Source organism: Bombus pyrosoma, linkage group LG12 (assembly GCF_014825855.1).
Source record: "Bombus pyrosoma isolate SC7728 linkage group LG12, ASM1482585v1, whole genome shotgun sequence".
Classification (NCBI taxonomy): domain Eukaryota; kingdom Metazoa; phylum Arthropoda; class Insecta; order Hymenoptera; family Apidae; genus Bombus; species Bombus pyrosoma.
Window position 1 is genome coordinate 5,398,868 of NC_057781.1, and position 18,910 is coordinate 5,417,777.

At 39.9% G+C, this 18,910-nt stretch overlaps 1 protein-coding gene across 10 annotated transcripts in view; it reads right to left on the bottom strand.

Moving 5' to 3' along the window:
• The window catches only part of LOC122573408 (agrin-like), a 382,715-nt gene that overhangs the window by 115,809 nt on the left and 247,996 nt on the right, over positions 1–18,910 (bottom strand). For all 10 annotated transcript variants that reach the window (XM_043739729.1, XM_043739728.1, XM_043739727.1 and 7 more), the window contains one exon: positions 727–936. In XM_043739729.1, the coding sequence (XP_043595664.1) occupies positions 727–936 (210 nt within the window). The remainder of the gene's footprint in view (positions 1–726; positions 937–18,910) is intronic.

The following is an 18,910-nucleotide window of genomic DNA, read 5'->3' on the forward strand; positions in this document are numbered from 1 at the left end:
GAGAGAGCGCCACGATATCGGGACATTATCATTATTGCAGGATATCGCGGAATAAGTTTCCGCTTTACATCGACAGATCTGCGCGGAAATCTCGCGGTGGAAATTTCGCACGGAAATGCCGTGAACGCCATTAGGGAATCGAATGCAGCCACGCGCGCGCGCCAGGAAATATTTGCAAAGTCGTGAATCCCCGTTGTAGCCTCCATTTTGCCACCGAGAAAGAGACAGGTCGAAAGAGAGGAGAAACGAAAGGGCTAGTTTTACCATATTTCTGTCGCCTCCGGAAGAATCGCGCGGATTTCTCTCGACAATCTTCCATGTCTCTTTCAGAACGAACAAGTTTACTCGCAACGAGGATGTCGCAGGGAAAGATCGCTTTTAATTAGCATTATCTTATGAACTTGGTCGATTCTCAATTAGAAATTGTTTTTAGATACGGAGCAAAAGAAACAGGAAAAATTGATTAATTCGTTTTAATCGAGAAAATCTATTCAATAATAGTTACTAGATGATATTTATAAATATATATAGCACAATCTTTGATCGTATCTCTAATGGTATCATTAACGGTACTTTGATCTTAAGTTCAAACGTTATTATATATAAACTGTCGTATGACGCCTTATTTCTTTACTTTCGATCGAACTTTTTCCAATATTCTATCCGTTTATTTGGAAACTTCAAAGATCGTGGAAACAAAAGGCTATATATGGGAATGGTACTCACCACAGGCGCCCTGATTCTTCACCCGTGTAGTTTTTCTCTCGAGGCAGCTGGTCTTCCGTAGATGGCAATAGTTGGTGTAGGTCATGTTGTCGGAGCCGCAGACAGGTTCAGAAGTCGAAGGACAATCTGTTGGACACTGGCACAAAGGTTTCCCGTTCTCCGACACAACGCACGTCGCACCCCACGAACAGTACGTCTTTTCACAGGGTTCTGAAACGAGAATGCGATTGATTCATATCGTCGTATTTCGTTTAATGCATAGCGAGACGAAGAAAGAAGTAAGAATCATATAGAGTAGAGTCGTGCAGTGCAGAGCAGCATTAGTTCTTTCATCAAATAGTAGCATTTTTGTTTGAATGAACAAAAGAATGTAACAATTCTGTGTAACATATTTCGGAGTCATGTTGTTTATTAGATTGCCTTCGCTGCTCTGACACGCTAAAGGTATATTTTAATATTCCGAGCATTGAGAGTTACTTTTTAGAGCTGATATTCTGTTTCTTAAGTAGATAAATCATTTTGTTCTATTATATATGCTGTAGATACATATAGATCTATTAAATAGTATGACGACCAGCCCCAGTTTTGCAATTTTCTTTCTATATTATATATTAATTATTATTATCGAATTAATGAATTAAATTAATTATGTTTCATTTGAGCTACAAAGTTATTTTCTAAATTTCCTAGATAATGAGAAAATGTCTTAGAACGATCGCTACTGAACGACTCTCCGTCAATGTTATTTTATATTTTTCGATGAATTAAAAAGAGTGTTAATCTGAAAAATTGACGATTGACGTTTAATTTTTCACAGCATAATATTTTTTGAAGTTTAATACAAATCGCAATATAATGAACGTTACTCGAGACCCAGTGAAATAAATAGATACCAATGGAGAATCAAATTTCGTTGGGTTTAAATTTCTGGAACGTGTAGTCGTTCCGCACGCGTTATCGATGATAATGCACTGAAACGCAATAACATTGCAGTGGAGAAATTTGAGTAGTGAAATTTAAATTTCGATCCGTTATTTTGCGTTATAAACCTAGCGTAACGTTACGAACAAAGGAAATACAAAAGTAGATTACCGATTAGGGAAATCTCCCAAATATTCGTGGAAATTCTTCGAACGAACGTTATCGGCATAGAAATTCAACGAAAGTTCTGCTCGATAGATATTTAATCAAATAATAAAGTTCTGCTCTACTTTTGCTTTACGTATTCACGTGATTACCCGCAACACGGGATTTCCATCACAATGTGTTCCACTCTCGTCATCCATGGCGTTCAATCACTCTGTCGTATCGATAGCTAATGTAGAGAGAAATATCACTTCGAGTTTTATCAATGTCATTTTACCTTTACCAACCATTTCGTTACATTTACGACGTTAAAATGCAACCAACGTGAATATTTAAATTGTCACATACTCGTAATAATCGACATGTGATATAGTAAATTAGGATCAAATTTGGCGAAAAATTGGAAACGCAACAAAATCCAAGAAGAACGTTAATACTGTAGAGCTTGACTTCAAATTAAACAAACGACAATAAAGAACTCGGCATGAGTAACGAAGTATAATCGCTAGTGTGTTATTCGAATTTTCACGAGTCGAATCTGTTTGAAATTCGACGGACTTGTAATAAGACTTTCTTAACAATTAAATCTGCGATTCTTCAACCGTGAATGGTTCTCTTTAAGAATCCTTAGGTTCAATATCTGCAGCTAAGAAACCGTTACAGGGAACAAGCTCAATTCCAATCCCTTTGTTTTCATTTCTTCAGAGAATTTGTCTGGATGTAAAGCCGATTCACGACGACGAGTATTAATTCGACCGACGAGAATTCAATACTAAACATAGATCCTGGCAATAAGAGAATCATCCTCTCTGACCCGTTATTCAACGTTTGCGTTTTGAACGTGAACAGCTTTTCAAGTAATCGCTGCGTCGTTTCAGTAGCAGTTTCAGTATCAGCATTAAAGTAGCTCCGCAGTATTTTTCCTCCACAAGTCTCCGATATCTGAGCGATTAACTGAAGATCCAGGCTCAGCAACCTTTGACTCGCAATGAACCGAAACTGGGAACCTAACGCTGTACGCGAGCCGCCATAGTAAATGCTTAAAATACTGATCAAAGAATTTAATTGATGGGATGGATTTGTTATTCCTTAATTGATTTATAATAGAAGAATTTTTAAAAATTTGATTTCGTTTTTATTAATAACATATACACACTAATATATACATAACAGATATATGTACATATATTGTTTTAATTAAACGAAATTGAATAACCGTTGAAATTTAATTAATGAGACACTAGACTTTGTTTCCCACTAACGAGCTCGTCAATATCGAGTATGATATTCGACACTGCTACTTTGACACAATTTTTTAATCGTTCGTCATCGAGTCGATTACGGTAATCAGTCTTTAAAACTTTTATTTTCCAGAATAATTGCTTACATACGTACGTACTGCCAAATAAGTCTGAATTATCACACCCAATATTGACAAGCAACAGATTTCTCGATGAGAACAAAGGTCTCATTAATTCAATTTCAATAGTTATCTAATTTCATTTAATTAAAACGATATATGTATATGTATCATACATATTACTGTATTTATTACTAATAAATATATTAACAAATTATTAATGAAAAGTAAATCAAATTAAGAAAAAGCGTTTTATCGTAAATCTATGTCTGAAATAACAAATTCAATATTTAAGTATCTAAAATTGGGGCCAGTGCTGTATATCAGGCTGAATATTAGGCTTTGCTCACTGCGAGTCAAAGGTTACTTAATAATCACGTGCAGCGTGTGAGGCGTGTGCATCGGATGCACAACACTGATCTGGACTACTAAGGAAACTCCGGCATTGTCTTAACGATCTCCTTTAACGAGATCCACGGAATATGCTTAAAGAGGGAAACAAAGAGACATTCGTAATAAAGTTCCACTCTGGATCGAGTAGGAGGGATTTCACGTTCCAAAAGAGAGTCGCGAAACTGAATTACTACAACGGAAATTCGTGTTTCGAACGTTCCGGAGACGGTCGATAAGAAAACACCAATTAAAGGGAGTTACTCGGTGAAAATAATTAGCCTCGATCGTGTCGGGGAAAAGGAATTCCCGTTCGGCATCTTCAACGATGACTGCGTCACCGTTCTCCCTAGACGTCGTCTCCCATTCTTCCTTTTTCCTTTCTTTCTCGAGCCGTGTTTTTTTCTCCCTATTGAAAGGCGGATGGAAGAAGACACAGCTAAAGAGGAGAGGAAGAGAGAGAGAGGGAATAGAGAAGAGAGATTCGTGGAAGCGCAATCAATTTTCCAAGAAAGTTGGCTTCAGCTCGGAGGAAGACCGCTGGGTAACCTCGACGGATAATCCGAGCACCGTGGTCATTAATATGGCGGACAAGTTGATCCTCCGTGAAAAAATCACCCGACTCCGCTAACCTCTCGGGTCAATCGCTCTGCCTCTCCACGGTGAGGGACTTTCTTCTTATCCCCGTGGACTTCCGACGGGTCGAATTCTCAACGAAACGAGCGACATTCGAGGGGTGTGGCCGAGATGGACGACATTCTCCGTACGGACGAAAACGGAACAGTCTGACAAAGATCCGTTTTTACCATTGCAACGACACCTTTTCCTCTTCAACGGGGTGCGAATGAATTGACGCGGGACCAGTCCCGGATTTGCGGTTTTGCCGTCATCCAGTTACTCGGAAGACCCTCTGGTCATGCACGCTGCACTCAAAACGTCCCCTAGTTGTAACATTTCAAGGCGATAGCTTTTTTTCCTCAGCTGAGGCAGACTTCTCTAATATTTCAACGTTCGAAAGGTGGAAATTTCTGTGATGCCAGCCATTATCGTGTATTTTGGACTATTTCGAATGAAAAACTCGAATCGAATGGATTAAACGAATCGGGTTGCAAACGTTAAAGTAGAGGGATTTTTCCATTTGTTGATATTTCGTGCGCCCGAATAATTCGTGACGTTTACAATCTCTGAAGCTCAAATTTTAGAATCTAAAAAAAAAAAAAAAAAAAAACGTATAGATTCAAAACGAAAAATCTCACCACACACAGAGGTTCGGCAAAATGTGTTGTCAGGATGTTGGACGCAAGTTTAATTGGTAACTCGTAGTTTGTCCTATCGATTCAAATGGTCGAAAACAATCACCGTAATGAACGTGTTTCACTTTCGTCAGTTTTCCCGTTAAAAGAACTCGCTAGAGTGTGTATGATTTTAATCGAGTCAATCCCACGTTTCTAGTTAATCGTTTACACCAAATCGTACCATCACACCATTAGAACATTCGGAAAACTAACTTCGTATTCCGATCTCTGTTATTTCCCTACCAATATTTTGTGATTTGTCCAACTTCCATTCTCCGCTTTATCGATTATAATTGCGCCAGACAAACACTATGACCATAAAATTACCGCTTAACATTTCTGGTTTCAGTAGATCAGCATACAAGATTCACGTAATTATTATCAACCAAGCAACCATTCATTCGTTAAGGTTGTTCCTGACAAAACAAAAGGAAAACTCACTCTTCTCGTTCGATGTGATGTCTTCATATAACTGCGTGACTTTGAAAAGTAGTCGTTCGCTCAACTTCCTCTTTATAGTTGCGAGAAAACCATGCAAGGTAATTAACGTAATCTGTCATGTATCGCGGGAATTCGTTTAAGCTTAACGATGCGATATATACGAAATACGTATCGCCAAAGGATCTTCGTACCCACTTCGGGTCATAGATATTCCCGGAATGGGGTTAGCTCCTTTCTTGCTATACACGCTGATGCAATCGCCGCGATACGATCCATATTTCACGTAGTTTATAACAACGGAGAAGGGGCACTTTACTACGTTACGGTAAACAGCTTCACGTTAAGTAGCAACGCGCCGCTTATAGTCAGCCAGTAGTAACAGTCAACGCTTTGTGTATCCGATCGCTTGCTGGACACATTCTTTCTATTTTCTATTTTGTCACTGTTCGTTCCTCTTCGTTATTTTCAGGGGAATTTAAAGGGAGAATACGACTAAAATTTTGGTTGCAAACGTAAGGACTCTTTTCATTTCAACGTACTTCTATCGATCGTTTCTACTTGAGATATGAAAGTGGAATTAATTAGAGGAATTACGTTAGTGCCAATGCAAGATTTTGATAAACTATTTGGAAACGATAGCCGATGATCATTTCCTCTGCCATAAATCCATTTATTCGTAATCCTATGCGCCGAATAGTTTCCATGTTAATTATTTTACCGATTTGGCTGCCAAGAGAAATTAATGGTGAACTGATCTGTTTCTCGTAAAAGGTTAATACATAATAAAAGATGTCATTGATGGAGATTGATTGGCATGTTTTTTTCAGGTCATTCGAAATGAGCACGATCCAATAATGCTGGCAAAGTAATGCACGCGTAGCTTGCGAGGAATTCCAATGTACAGTGACGATCATCAAGCTGGACTCTCGATGAAGTTAATTAATATCAAATACCAACGTATCAACTTCATAAATTTTTCGTTGGAAATCGCTTTGATGTCATCCAAGCGACATTTCGTTTCGCAATATCAAGAGAGGCTCGGCAGGGAGAGAGACGAGGTTTGATTCGTGTGGACCATTCGACCGTACCGTTTACGAGCGTGGTGCATTGACCGATTCAAAGGCAGTTTTTCATGAAACACGTTGAAAATTCAATGTACTCAATGACTTTCCACTCGAAATATCGATCATCTGTATTAAAATGATGAATTAATGTATGAAGCGGCCGAAACCGTGCGCTCATTATCACGAAAGTGCGAGAATGCAAACTCGTCCGAACGGAGTTTTAGATACGACACATTGCGAAGCGGTTGTTCTACGATTTTTTCCGCATTAATCATCTACAGTTACTAAATGAAGAAATCGTTGCTTTTATTCGCAAATTAATTGCAACCAGATAAAGCCTCGAGTTTAATGAACTTTTATCGTCACTTTGACTAACTTTTACTAGCCTTTTGTTACGCCAAACGATCGCTGACTCGACGTGACGTCTCGGTTAGACAATAAAGCAAATCTATAAGATTTTTGTTGAACGTGTTATGAATACGAATTCCTTGGAACCGACTTGCTCGATTTTCGCGACAGTTTTCATGACAATACGTGTTTGAGGAACGAAGATTGTGTCGCGAAAAGATCGTTCGACAATCGACGTCCTTTAACAACAGCCATTACCCATACGACACGTCTTCTGTATCGTCGTTTACGATCATTTTAAACTACCGTTATGTTCGTATAGCGTCGACAGTGCATAACTGGGCACTCGTATCGTGATAAGGACGCGGTAGATAACGGTGTGTAAGGGTAGTTCCGTGGCACCCTTACAGCTGAGATTCTACTGACCGATAACGTGCTAATTTCCCTCAAGGTTGGATATATTTCGTGTACACGCCATTAATAGCAGCGTTTAATTAAATAACATTTTCGTCGAGAAATTAATAAGTCCGAGCGTCACGCAGCGCTAATGACGTAAATAAACGTTGTTGTTAAAACGTCCGTTTATCGCAGCAACGATAATAATTCAGAAAGGCGATTTATTCGATACCGTAAACGATATTATATTCTCTGGGTTAATGTAACTTCCAATCATCTAAATAGCATCAAGGAATATTTTAATATAAACCACCGAGAAATATCACCATTTAGGAAAATAATCTAGAAATTTGTATAAGAATAGATAATAACGGGGATAAAATTACCCGAAGAAAACTGATTATCCAACGATCGCTTTGTATCGTCGAAAACGTAATAGCACTTTCCAAATTCGATTGCATTCGTATTTACTAGTTTCAACTGATGCAAATTATATTCTGTTTCTCGAAACGGTATGTAGCCATACGTATCGAATGCAAATGAAATTTGGAAACTCATACGCGCAAAGCAGATCTCATGATTCGGCGTCATGTTAAACGCATCGTGGAATGTCGATTAATTTGTCACTGACACACGCGTAGCGCGTATCTAACGTTATTTGTACCGACGGTATAATGGAATATTGATTCGGTATGTGCGTCTTAATATAACTATAACAAACAAGATTAAACAGGATATGTTGAACAAAACAAAATAAATAAAAACACGATCTCTTTCTGCGAAATTAAAATTTGATTAAAATCTCTCAGGAAAAATTCAATCAAGGAATATTTCAAAAGAGAAAAAAGTGCATCGATTTTTCATTTTATTTTATCCATTAATATCAATCGCGTCAAATTTAATACCCTCTGAACGTGACTTCGATTTTTGCATAGCCGCTGTCAAGTTTCATGTCGTACGTCATAAAAAGCATCGCGTATTCGGTAGAAAAACGTAGGGAAAAGATGATCGCGTGAAAAGAAGCATCCTTTCGGTTGTTCGATTCGTGGCAGTGTCGGTTTCTTGCAGGTGGCTCGCATTTTCTTGGCAACCCGATCATCCGTCATGATCCATCTTGCTCGTCTATCGAATGGAGCACGGCTACGTTTCTTCGGAGAAACCGTCAGATCGCATACGTGCACCTATTCCGGAAGAGTAATGGCTATCGAGCCAGACGTGTCTGCTCCGGGCATTAGTAACCGCTAATCCGTGGCACATTATGAGATCGAAATTAACACACAGAAATTCAAGGGGATTATATGATGTACTGGAAAGTATACACCGCCGTCAGCGTTATATCGCGTAAATATCAATTCTAGCTACGAACGACATAAATGCTTGTGCTTCTGTTAAATTTCGTTTCAACGAAATTGTGTTATGAAATTAATTCGCGATAAGGAAAATTAGAAAAAAAAAAAAAAAATAGACACTAACGAGAATAATTCGAAATCCAGATTTAGATAAATACAAGTTTTACGATTCTAATTTTAATTACCATAAATGCGCAATATTTTACCTCGCGATATTTTCTGTAATTAAAATTTCCACGAATCATAAATCAAGAGACTTCATTATCTATAAAAAAAAGAAACCAGTACTAATATTGTGAAATGGAAATGTCGCCATAACACAGAAATTAGCATCGTTCTTAATAATTTGCACACTAATACTGCAACAACGAAACTTTTTGCAACGATCTTGTTAATCACAGTTGGCTACAAGTTCCAGTCGAAACATCATGAAATACACGATCGAATAGCAACGGTAGTGATCATTTCTTATGCCAGCATTTTTCATGATGACTGCACAGATAATCTTTAAACGTCGCCATTGTGGGACGAAACTTCGTTCGACGAGCGCAAGAAACGCCGCAACGGATCAGGAAATCCAATAACAGTGGAAAGCGGCATTCCTCCATGGTTCATTAACCAGGACAATTATTATCCGATTGTTGAAAGAGCAAACTCGATCTGAGCGTGGATTTCCTAGTTGCGAGAGCGAGTATGATTATCCGACATGCCACTTGATTAGTCCCCACGAGCTTGTCTATCGCTCGAAGCTCGACTTGGCCTCAACGTTCCGCGTAGAACGCGTCTCTTCGATGCACGTCGCCATTTCAACTTTCAACATGGGCCCGCGACTCTCTCCGTGCGAATACAAATTATTCGAATAAACTCCGCTAATTATCCGCGTTGTCCGTTCACCCTGGAGATCGCGTTTTTACTCTTGTCCTTGCTCTGTCTGCATCGAGATTACCATTGCCCAGGGGATCTCAACGCGAATGAGATAACAGCGAAAACAGATACTCAGAACCTGGAGAAGTCAGAAGAAATTGGTGGAAATTGGTTGACAAACGGATGGAAGATAGATTTAGTCGTAGAAAGAAATACATTGGACGTAAGAAATTGTAAATTGATAATCACTGAGGAATTTTAATAGTAGAAAAAGTATGCGAGAGGAATCTTAATAATTTACGACTAATAAGTTGACCTATCTCACTGATTCTTACTTTTAGGAAAACCAGATGCTTTAAATATGTATAACCGATGGGAATTGGAAACTTAAACTCTAATAGCGGATATTAAAGTGAGCGAAAAGGAGGTAAATGTTTTGCGAGTGATGGCCTGTAATTGACAAGTAAGTGACAGTTTATGAGTAATCGGAAAGTGGGTCGACGATAAAAATATGAAAAATGGCTAGAAATCTATCGAAGATTACTGTTACCGTTTGTGGAACTTTTCTGTCTTCCTTAAGTATCCCAATATTTATAATAAATATATTTTCTATATTTCGCAAATATACCTACAGAAATAAATATAAGAAAATAATAATTAATTAATTTTAATATCATTCTAAACGTCATTCAATAATATATCTATTTCTTTATATACGACGTCAAACATTCTCTTAAAATCGGTGAATAAAATAGTAAAGTCCAATATTGAGTCAATTTCAGAACGATTTACTTGCGTCAATCGCAACCGATGGAGCTGTGTCGTCTGACTAAATACGGCCCACATACTACTGCAAATACTTCGAGCTCCGCAAGCTGCAATTAATCGGGTCATCGAGTCGATCGAAGTCGTAATTGTTGTTATAAATGAAGAGAACGTAAAAAGACACCAAGGAGAAATCCAATCTACGACGTTTTCATCAAACTGACGTTTCATTCCACGTTCTTTTAATACTTAAGCGTCGCGGGCCATAAAACCCAAGTTACGTATAATTTCCTGGATACGATTAACTATGCTAAAACATACTTTTGCCGAACGAACGAGCGAAATCTTGGCTGTATAACTGCAATTACAAACCGATTAAATTTTGTTCCGCGTGTAACATTACGAGACGTTTTTACTCGCAATCTCGTCGGCAAATTACCAGGCTATTCACAGTGAACGTGTTATTAAAAAGTCCAACGATCGTTCGAGCCCGGTTTTTAATACGGTCAAACGAATGCATCGGTACTTCAAGAAGTTGTCAATTACTAGAAGTTTATCGGACTGTCAACATCAGCGAATAAACGCCGAACTGTTGAAAACTCCAGCCCCGTGGTAATTGCTACTAAATATATCAAAACGTTCTCACATGCTCAAACGCGATCTCCATGCGCTTCTCTGTAACTCCGGTAACCATATAACTTGCCTACGAAGTGAATTCAAGTTTGATAGCCTTAAATTTGTCTGGAGAACTTACATACGATAAGCTAATGAATACAAGAAGCGTCCATTTCCTAGTTCAATATTTATAGAAAACACGTACGGTTACTAAATATTTGTCAAGAATTATTCTAGTAAAGCAAGATCGAGAACAGGCTGAATCCTCGTGAAAGGATCACTCAAACGCACCGACTTGACTCTGCAATTTCCACTTATATCTTGATCACTGCAACAGCCCATCAACCCTCAAACACAGTACACGTCTTAAGCTTACCATTTTACTCTCCCTATAGGAACTCTGTCAAGGGAAGTTCGCCGGCTAATTATCTCTTCGATCTGACTTATCATCTCCGGAATCCTGCACGTTCTCATCCACCCTCTTCGGGATCTTCCGCTTCGATTTCTTTCAAATGTTCGCCCCCCATTTCTTCTTCTTTACCTAAGGGAGTTCGATCCCTTTGATCAGGAAACTACGGCTGACGAGGCGGTCCGTATTCTTGGCCTGAACGAGGAGATGCAGAATCGTTTCCTTTCATCGATAGAACCATTCGAGGGATCATTTATTAGCATTAAATCGACCGCTCGTTTCCGTGCCGTAGCCAATTATCCGGCACGAGTGGATCATCCAGGAGCTGTTATACCGTAAATGATTCGATTTAAATAGGAGGCAGAGACCTGCCTTGGCTAATTGCAGCTGAGAGAAGTAGAAACACGGGGCTACGTGTATTCAGCTACGATGTTACGCGATTCGATCGTTAAACGAATTGAAAGGGACCATCATCCATTTTTATTCCGCCCACCAGTCGAATATTTTTTACGTCAGCCTACATCCCGGAAAGAGCATCGATCACGACCATTTCGATGTCGACTTGTAACAGATCTCGAATTGGAACGGGTCAACTTTACGTCAACGTCAGCCTCACATCTCCACCGACCGTTTTAGAATCCACTCCAAATCTATAATTCTTTAAAGCGTCGCATTGTTTAATTTGAAGATCGAGTGATGTTTTTCGCAGACTGTTAAATCTGTCGAGGCTTCAAATTCTGCTATTTCCAGCGTCGACCAATGACGTAAATGGATGGAGTTAATGAAAGTGAAATATATAAAAAAACCAAGAAGCTAATTATACGTTAACGAGACGATAAAAGAAAGATCGATAGCTATATGTAAAGCGTTCTGAAAGTAGGGCGGCCGGAATGATACGCCAATTTACCACCTTTTTACTTGTTATCTAGAAGTGGAAATTCGTTCGCGCCTTCTTTCCCTTTAAACTACTAGCCCGAGTTCAGGTTACAAATCTTAAGGGAGAAATGGAACGGGGTATCGTATCTTTCCAAGAAGACTTTCGTTTAAGTAAAGCAGGGCTGAAGGATTCCCCGTAATTACAAGCCAGAAAGAAACTTCCGGCGTTCGAAGAAAGTACTCAGACAGCTTGCCGCCTAATGACACCGGTATCCGTGGCGAGGCTCGGCCACGATCCGGTTACGACATTCTAAAGCAGGAGGGGACGTTAAAGCGACGCGACGCGCCATGGCGATGCAAAACGGAGGGAAGCTTTGGGGTGGTTGAGAAGATTCGTGTATCGTAAAAACCGGCGAACAGCTCGTGGCAACTTCCTTCTTTGCATTTCAGCCGACATTAATCCTTCATGATCGTATAAAAAAGTCTCTTTTCTCTTCTCTCGTTGCCGCGGCCGAGGCCAAGTCGGCCTAAACGAGAGGAAAAGGGGTTCCAGTGGGAAGAGGATGGAAAACCTTGAGCGTGGCCACCAATGCCGCTCCAAGTTTAATCGTTTTTAAAAACTCATTCAGACGAGGAAGCGCGGTACGCCGTTCATGAAATTATCCTTCGAGGAAATATTGCGAGAGGTATTCTTGTCCACGAGTTGCCGTTTCTCCCATCATTCCCCATGATAATCACTCCTTCTTCTTTGACTGCGAACTCGGCCCAATTACTCGCGATTTCTTTCACAATTTATCTCATCGAGAATCGATCTTTAATGGAACGTCACGAAGAGGCAGAGAGTCTGTAACGATTTATGTATCAAGCTGTAGCTCGATATCAGACTCTGTGTTTCAATTTACGTTCGCTTGCTTCTGCAAAGCGAAGAAAAGTATCAAGAATTACTTAAACAGATGATCGTCCATTGTGTCGAATGCTAACAAAGTTTAATACTTTGAAGAACGTTAATTTACGTGATTATGGTAAACGCGATATTGAATTCTGGTTAAATTTAGATTGATAAGAATCACGGTTAATGGTTATTGGGAGATAGAGGATATCGAGATTCCGCGTGGATCGTATATATCGAAGGTATCAATGTTGGCTTACCACGCGATACTATAAATGAGGTTTACGAGCCTCTTATTGGGTATAAATACACGGATAATTGGTCGGGATCGAGATGATTATACGAAACGATGATTTTATTTGTTCCCGGGGATCTCAATCAATTTCAAGTAGAAAACTCAACAACTAAAGAAACACACGGTCTCCGTGCGCACCGCTGACATCAAATATTTACCTCGTAAACTACGTTGGTAATTTTTTATAAAATACACAGCATTCCAGGTAATGTAAAGTTGTTCAAAAATTCTTCATTTCCAAGTTACGTTACTTTCGTTTGAACTGAAATATTTAATACTCGTGGTATCGTAACGTGGAATTCTCTGCTGAAATTTTTCACGATTCGTTGCAACAAAATGCTTAGTTTCGTAATCGCGTAAAACTATGCAACCTGGCATTCGGTATTTACCTTCGTTACTCGAAATCTTTGCGCAAACACAATTGGAAAAGTTAAGAATTACGTTCGGCGGTGAGTTCAGCAAAGTCAGAGTTAACCATAGTCGAATAGCACGGCGATATATATATATAGTTAATTATCGCGGACGGTTCTATTTACGCTAATTACTTTAGGAGCGGAGAGCTGCAACAGTGATCGATGCACACTGACTCGTAATTAGTATACGTACGTTCACAAAGATAGCGTGTATACACTTTCGCGGTTCCGCTATTGTACAAACGAGGAAACCAAACTCGAATATACAAGGCGCATCAGAAATAACTCTGTAACATCCGAAATCCGCGAACGTAACTCGATATAGGCCGGGGGTAAATTCTCCGATAAAAATTGCGTCGATGTAGCTTCATCACTGATGAAATATCAATAGCGAACATTCTACTCACGTAAAATACTTGATCAAAGAATATGGAATTTAAAATATCCGAAAAACCCCAAAGATTGAAAGAACGAATATCGAAAACGAGTATAATGGAACTCTGTTGTTCGCTTTTTAACGCACTATAAACTGTGTAAAACAGATTTCGAAATGAAAGGTTTGATGAAAACTATTAAAATTTTCATCTTTTTCCAAAACAAGTGAAAGATAATTGGATAGATGGTTTCAAAGAGGGATGAAATTTACAAAGACTTGCTTCGACGACTTCTTTCTACTCTTTAAAAATATCTGAAATCTTTAATCTCTAAAACTGTATCCTGCGTACGAGTGTGGTATTCGTATCTGTACGACTTAAGTTAAACAATCCTTTTCTGGAAACCGAGCACGGTGCTTCGAACGGTATATCTGAAAGTTTCACGGATCGAAATTCGCCGAAGAAATAACCAAGCAAAAGGAGTAACCTACATATTTGAGGAAAGAAGAAAGCCGGATGGGGTACGGTTCACCGCGATGCTCGTGAGGCATCTTCCACTTTATGCAGGCGCGCCGAGAAGGGTAGACGGGAGGAAGAATTCCGATACCTTGGAGCGTTACTTTCAAAGCGGTTTATAAAGCTGTACAAACACGCCGAGTGAACAGGAAGTACCCGAATCGTGTCGGCGCGATACTTTTGCTACGTCTGCTGTATGTAGAGCTATGTCCAACTATACGCGTATACGAAAACAGGCTAGATTTATAATGGCCATTCAACGGTCGAGACGCTGGTGTAGTGAGGGAAAATCCAAAACGAAACGACCATCCTAAAAATCGTTAAGTCGAGGTCATCGTAGATCTGGTCCCAAATAATTGGTATTTGACGACACACCTCTTTTTGCGCGCGGCGGATCTTAGTAGTAAGAGATAAGAGTAGTAAGACGTACAGGATAGTCAGCCTGAAAATGGAAGAGCATGATATACGTAAGAGCTAAGAGGCATAAACGTAGAACTCTTTGTGAGTGACGCAAAGTGATAATGAGCGAGTAACAAAATTTGTCACTCAGAATTCCATACGTTATTAAGTAGGCGGAGCCTCACTTGCACGAGTAAGTAAGGACAGATACTTTGGCAAATTGGAAGATAGACGATAGTGAGACGTTAATTCCACACACACATACAGATATATTGCTCGACCCTGATGTTATACGGTCGTCCCGCATGACACACCAAGGCTACAACATCGGTGCTGTCGCTGTGGAAGCATCGTTATACTTGCCAACTGAGACTAATTACCAATTCGATCGGGTAAGACCTGATGCGACGCCACTAAGACGTATGTACGTACCTATGTTAAGGTGTTCTTGTTGTATACACATGGTGAGTTTCACGTTAATTCTCAGAACGAAGAAAACTCGGTAATTCTGATTCTACGAAGCAACGAGATTTCTTCATTTTTCCACGGAATTAAACGTTAAAGCATTAACAACGTTATGAAATTTCATTTGTTGAAGAACAAATAGGTTTAGCAGCGTTATACTTTCTCAAATCCTTTGATGTTTTAAGGGAGTAAATATCAAGAGGAGAATCTTAATTGAGAATGTTTACTTCGAGTGTATACGTACTTCAAACGTATGCTGTTATTTCACAACTTTATGATGCGAGGTCTGTGAACACGTCTAATCGCTAATGCATTTTAAACGAGTTTTCACGTCGGATCGATATTTATGGTCAGCAAGAGTCAGCAATCTTCCTGTAATTTTCTTAGAAACAAGGAAACTATAAAGTGTTTCCAACAATACGACTCCGTGTTTATCGACCATTTTCTTTGCTCGTCCATTTCTTTTTTTCTTTTTTCCTTCGAAAATTAACTTTACTAAAATCATCCCGAGGAGCTAAGAAACTTATGCAAATTCATATTTTTACAAATATAGCCAAATAAATGGAAAATTAGCGCGCCCAGTCGAAAAATTCCAGGCTACCGACCATTATCCTCTGACTTATGGTCATAAGATGCCACCGATACCGTGGCGTCGTCGAAAAGGATCGATAATACCAGGTACTAAACGTCGCCTGCCACTTCTAAATGTCTGAATGTATCGATCGACGGCAGGAACGATGAAAATCGCGATACACCGGCTGGCAAACGAGCCGGACTCAAGCATCCACGGACCGCTCGGTCATCGAGCTTTCCCCTTTCGAACGGAAGGTTAGGTCGGGCCGCAAAGCGGGTTAGGATAGGTCAGCACAGGTCGATCGGGCCGCGTACGGCAGCCTGCGTTTTACGATGGCGGCGCGACAGCGGTTGCTGGCCATAGGGAGAGCGGAAGGGGTGGCTGGAGGGCGAGGCGAAGGTGGTTCACGGTACTGGTCGAACCGCAACCTCACTCTCCGCAATTACAATGCTAATTCCGCGTACACACGGACTCCTACGGTTAATCGTCGTGCGATTTTCTTTGTCCTTAGGCCACCGGCATCGCGCGAGTTCGCGCGATTATCGCGTGCTATAAAACGCGTACACGCAATGTGGATTCCGTAAAATTCCGCGACAAGTGCTCCTAACGAGCGTAAAACTCGGCCCCTCGCGGCGTGGCGATACGGTCTGATGTGGCGGTAACGATGGTGTAAGTGGTGGGTCTCGTTGTGTGGAAACACGTTGATATTAGGGTTGGTTCACGGGAAGTGGTTTGAGGTATGATAAATTCGATGATCGTAGATATTTGCCTATGTGAAATTCGTAGTATTTTCCGTGCTTACCATATCTTTACTATGGAAGTGCATGTAGACCCAAGTGAACTTTGATTTTGTCCCGTTATTTATCACGCTGTTGTTAAAGAAGTTGTTGAATATTTTCGACGTCGCTTTACATGTATGCGAATGCATAAGCGCATTTTATACGTTGGTAATTTTCGTCTAACTAGTCGCTCGGCTAAAATATTTATGTAAAATATTCTATTAATATTTATAGAATGTTTTATCTATATCAATATTCATATTACTAATAACCCACTAATACTTGGAAAATGCCAATAAAATATTTTACGTAAATAATAAGTCCATGGGAAATATATTTAAAAAATATTTTATTGTTCGACGCGTATGTGCAATTAATTATACTATATGTATGCAAGATAATTAATTTTTTCCCGTTGAGGAAAGGTCTTTTGTATAGTTCTATTATGTGTAATACCTTGGAACGAGCAGGTAATTGCAGGGATTATTACACGAAGTTTGTTCTTACTCGACTTCCTTCTCCAGCATAATAGGTGCGGTGAATCCTATTAGAGTTTCGAAAAAAATCCTCTTTAAAAACAATATGCATAGGTATAAGACGCACAGAAATACAATTGTATTACTTCGACTTCTTTTATCCTTTCGCCCATACAATTTACCAAAGAAATGAACTTTAAACTTCGCTAAAAATACGAAGAAAACATCCAAGAAGCAGTTTTGGGAATTCAGATGTATATCACGTCTCTGAATTCATTACACTCGCTTAAGTCAGCCGTTTACAGGCAAGTCTCTAACAACAAAACGCGTGAAATAAAATTAAACATGCAGACTCTTTATTTCACGCGAACATTAGCGTTACTGTCACTAAAAAGCTTGGCCCGTCCTTTCTTCCATCCACAAATGCTTGCTATTAATATCTCGTTATAACAATGCAGCGTGACATCTCGTGTTACGTAACATCGCATCCGAGGAGTCGCATCGCACCGTCTATGCCCTCATATTATATTCCTTTTTAGAGGTGCACAATGGGCCGCGTGTCACGTTGCATAACGCAACAACATGTACATTTGCACGTAGCATTCTCTCCCCTATCTTTTCTCCTCTTTTCACCTCTGCGTCTCAATCGATAGCTGTCGAAGCGCTGAGAGAAAAAGAGAGAGAGAGAGAGAGCGTAAATTTAAAAATATCGAAGTACCGATGTACTATCGTGGATGCACTCTGTGCCCCTCCTTCTCCACCAGCGGAGACACTGAAACGGCTAATTAATTAGTCCAGGGGTAGGCGTAACCCATCCAGCGATTATGTAACGGCTGACAGCCAACGGGATACCGTAATTACATTGGCGCGGAATATTCAATTGGATACCTAACTCGCTAATAATCGACACGATGGTATTAACGGAGCATGGAATATTGATGACCGTACTAATTTCATTCGATGAAGATCTTTGAGGCGCCCCATGGAAAATTAATATCCCCGGAACGACTGCTTCGATTCACTCGCGGCTTATTTATTCAAAAGTATCCCTTTTAACTGAATTTCCACCTATTCCTCTCTTCTAGGACGTACAAATATATGAAGTACAATTATACATATATATGGACATATACACAGAGCGACCCCTTGTTTCATTCGTTGGATATTTCGAGATGCGATTCTCTCGAAATATCCAACGCGCCACGATGATTCACGTAAATAAGAAATAACGTTTCATCTATCCAGGGAGAGCTTCTCCTCGCGGATGCATGAATTAATTATCGTTTGATTTACAGGTCAGTACGAGTGCGAAGAAAAGACGGATTCTTTAAGTATTTATCCGCTCGTGGAGTGTTCTGTTCGCGTAACCGGAATGAATTCATTAAGTTTTAACATTCGTACCGGTCGAACGTGGCAATCTCGTCCCTACGGATCTTGCAGTACTATAATATCACTTCTGACCTCCGAAGAAGGATACTCCTCGTTTATCGGTCACAGAAGACCGCTATTGTTAACCTCAGGGTGACAAGTTACGACATCGGAGACTTGGAGATTGACGACACCTGATATTGATGATCCCGTGGCGGTACGAGTCCGATGCCGGTAACTTCGGTGTCATGCGAGGTCATAACTATCAGATTCCGCGACCATAAGGTTCCTGTTATCGATTAGGACTGTAAGGTTGCCGTTACTGGGTCGTGCGATCATCGAGGTTCCTTCGACTCGGAAATTCAAGTTCTTGAGTTT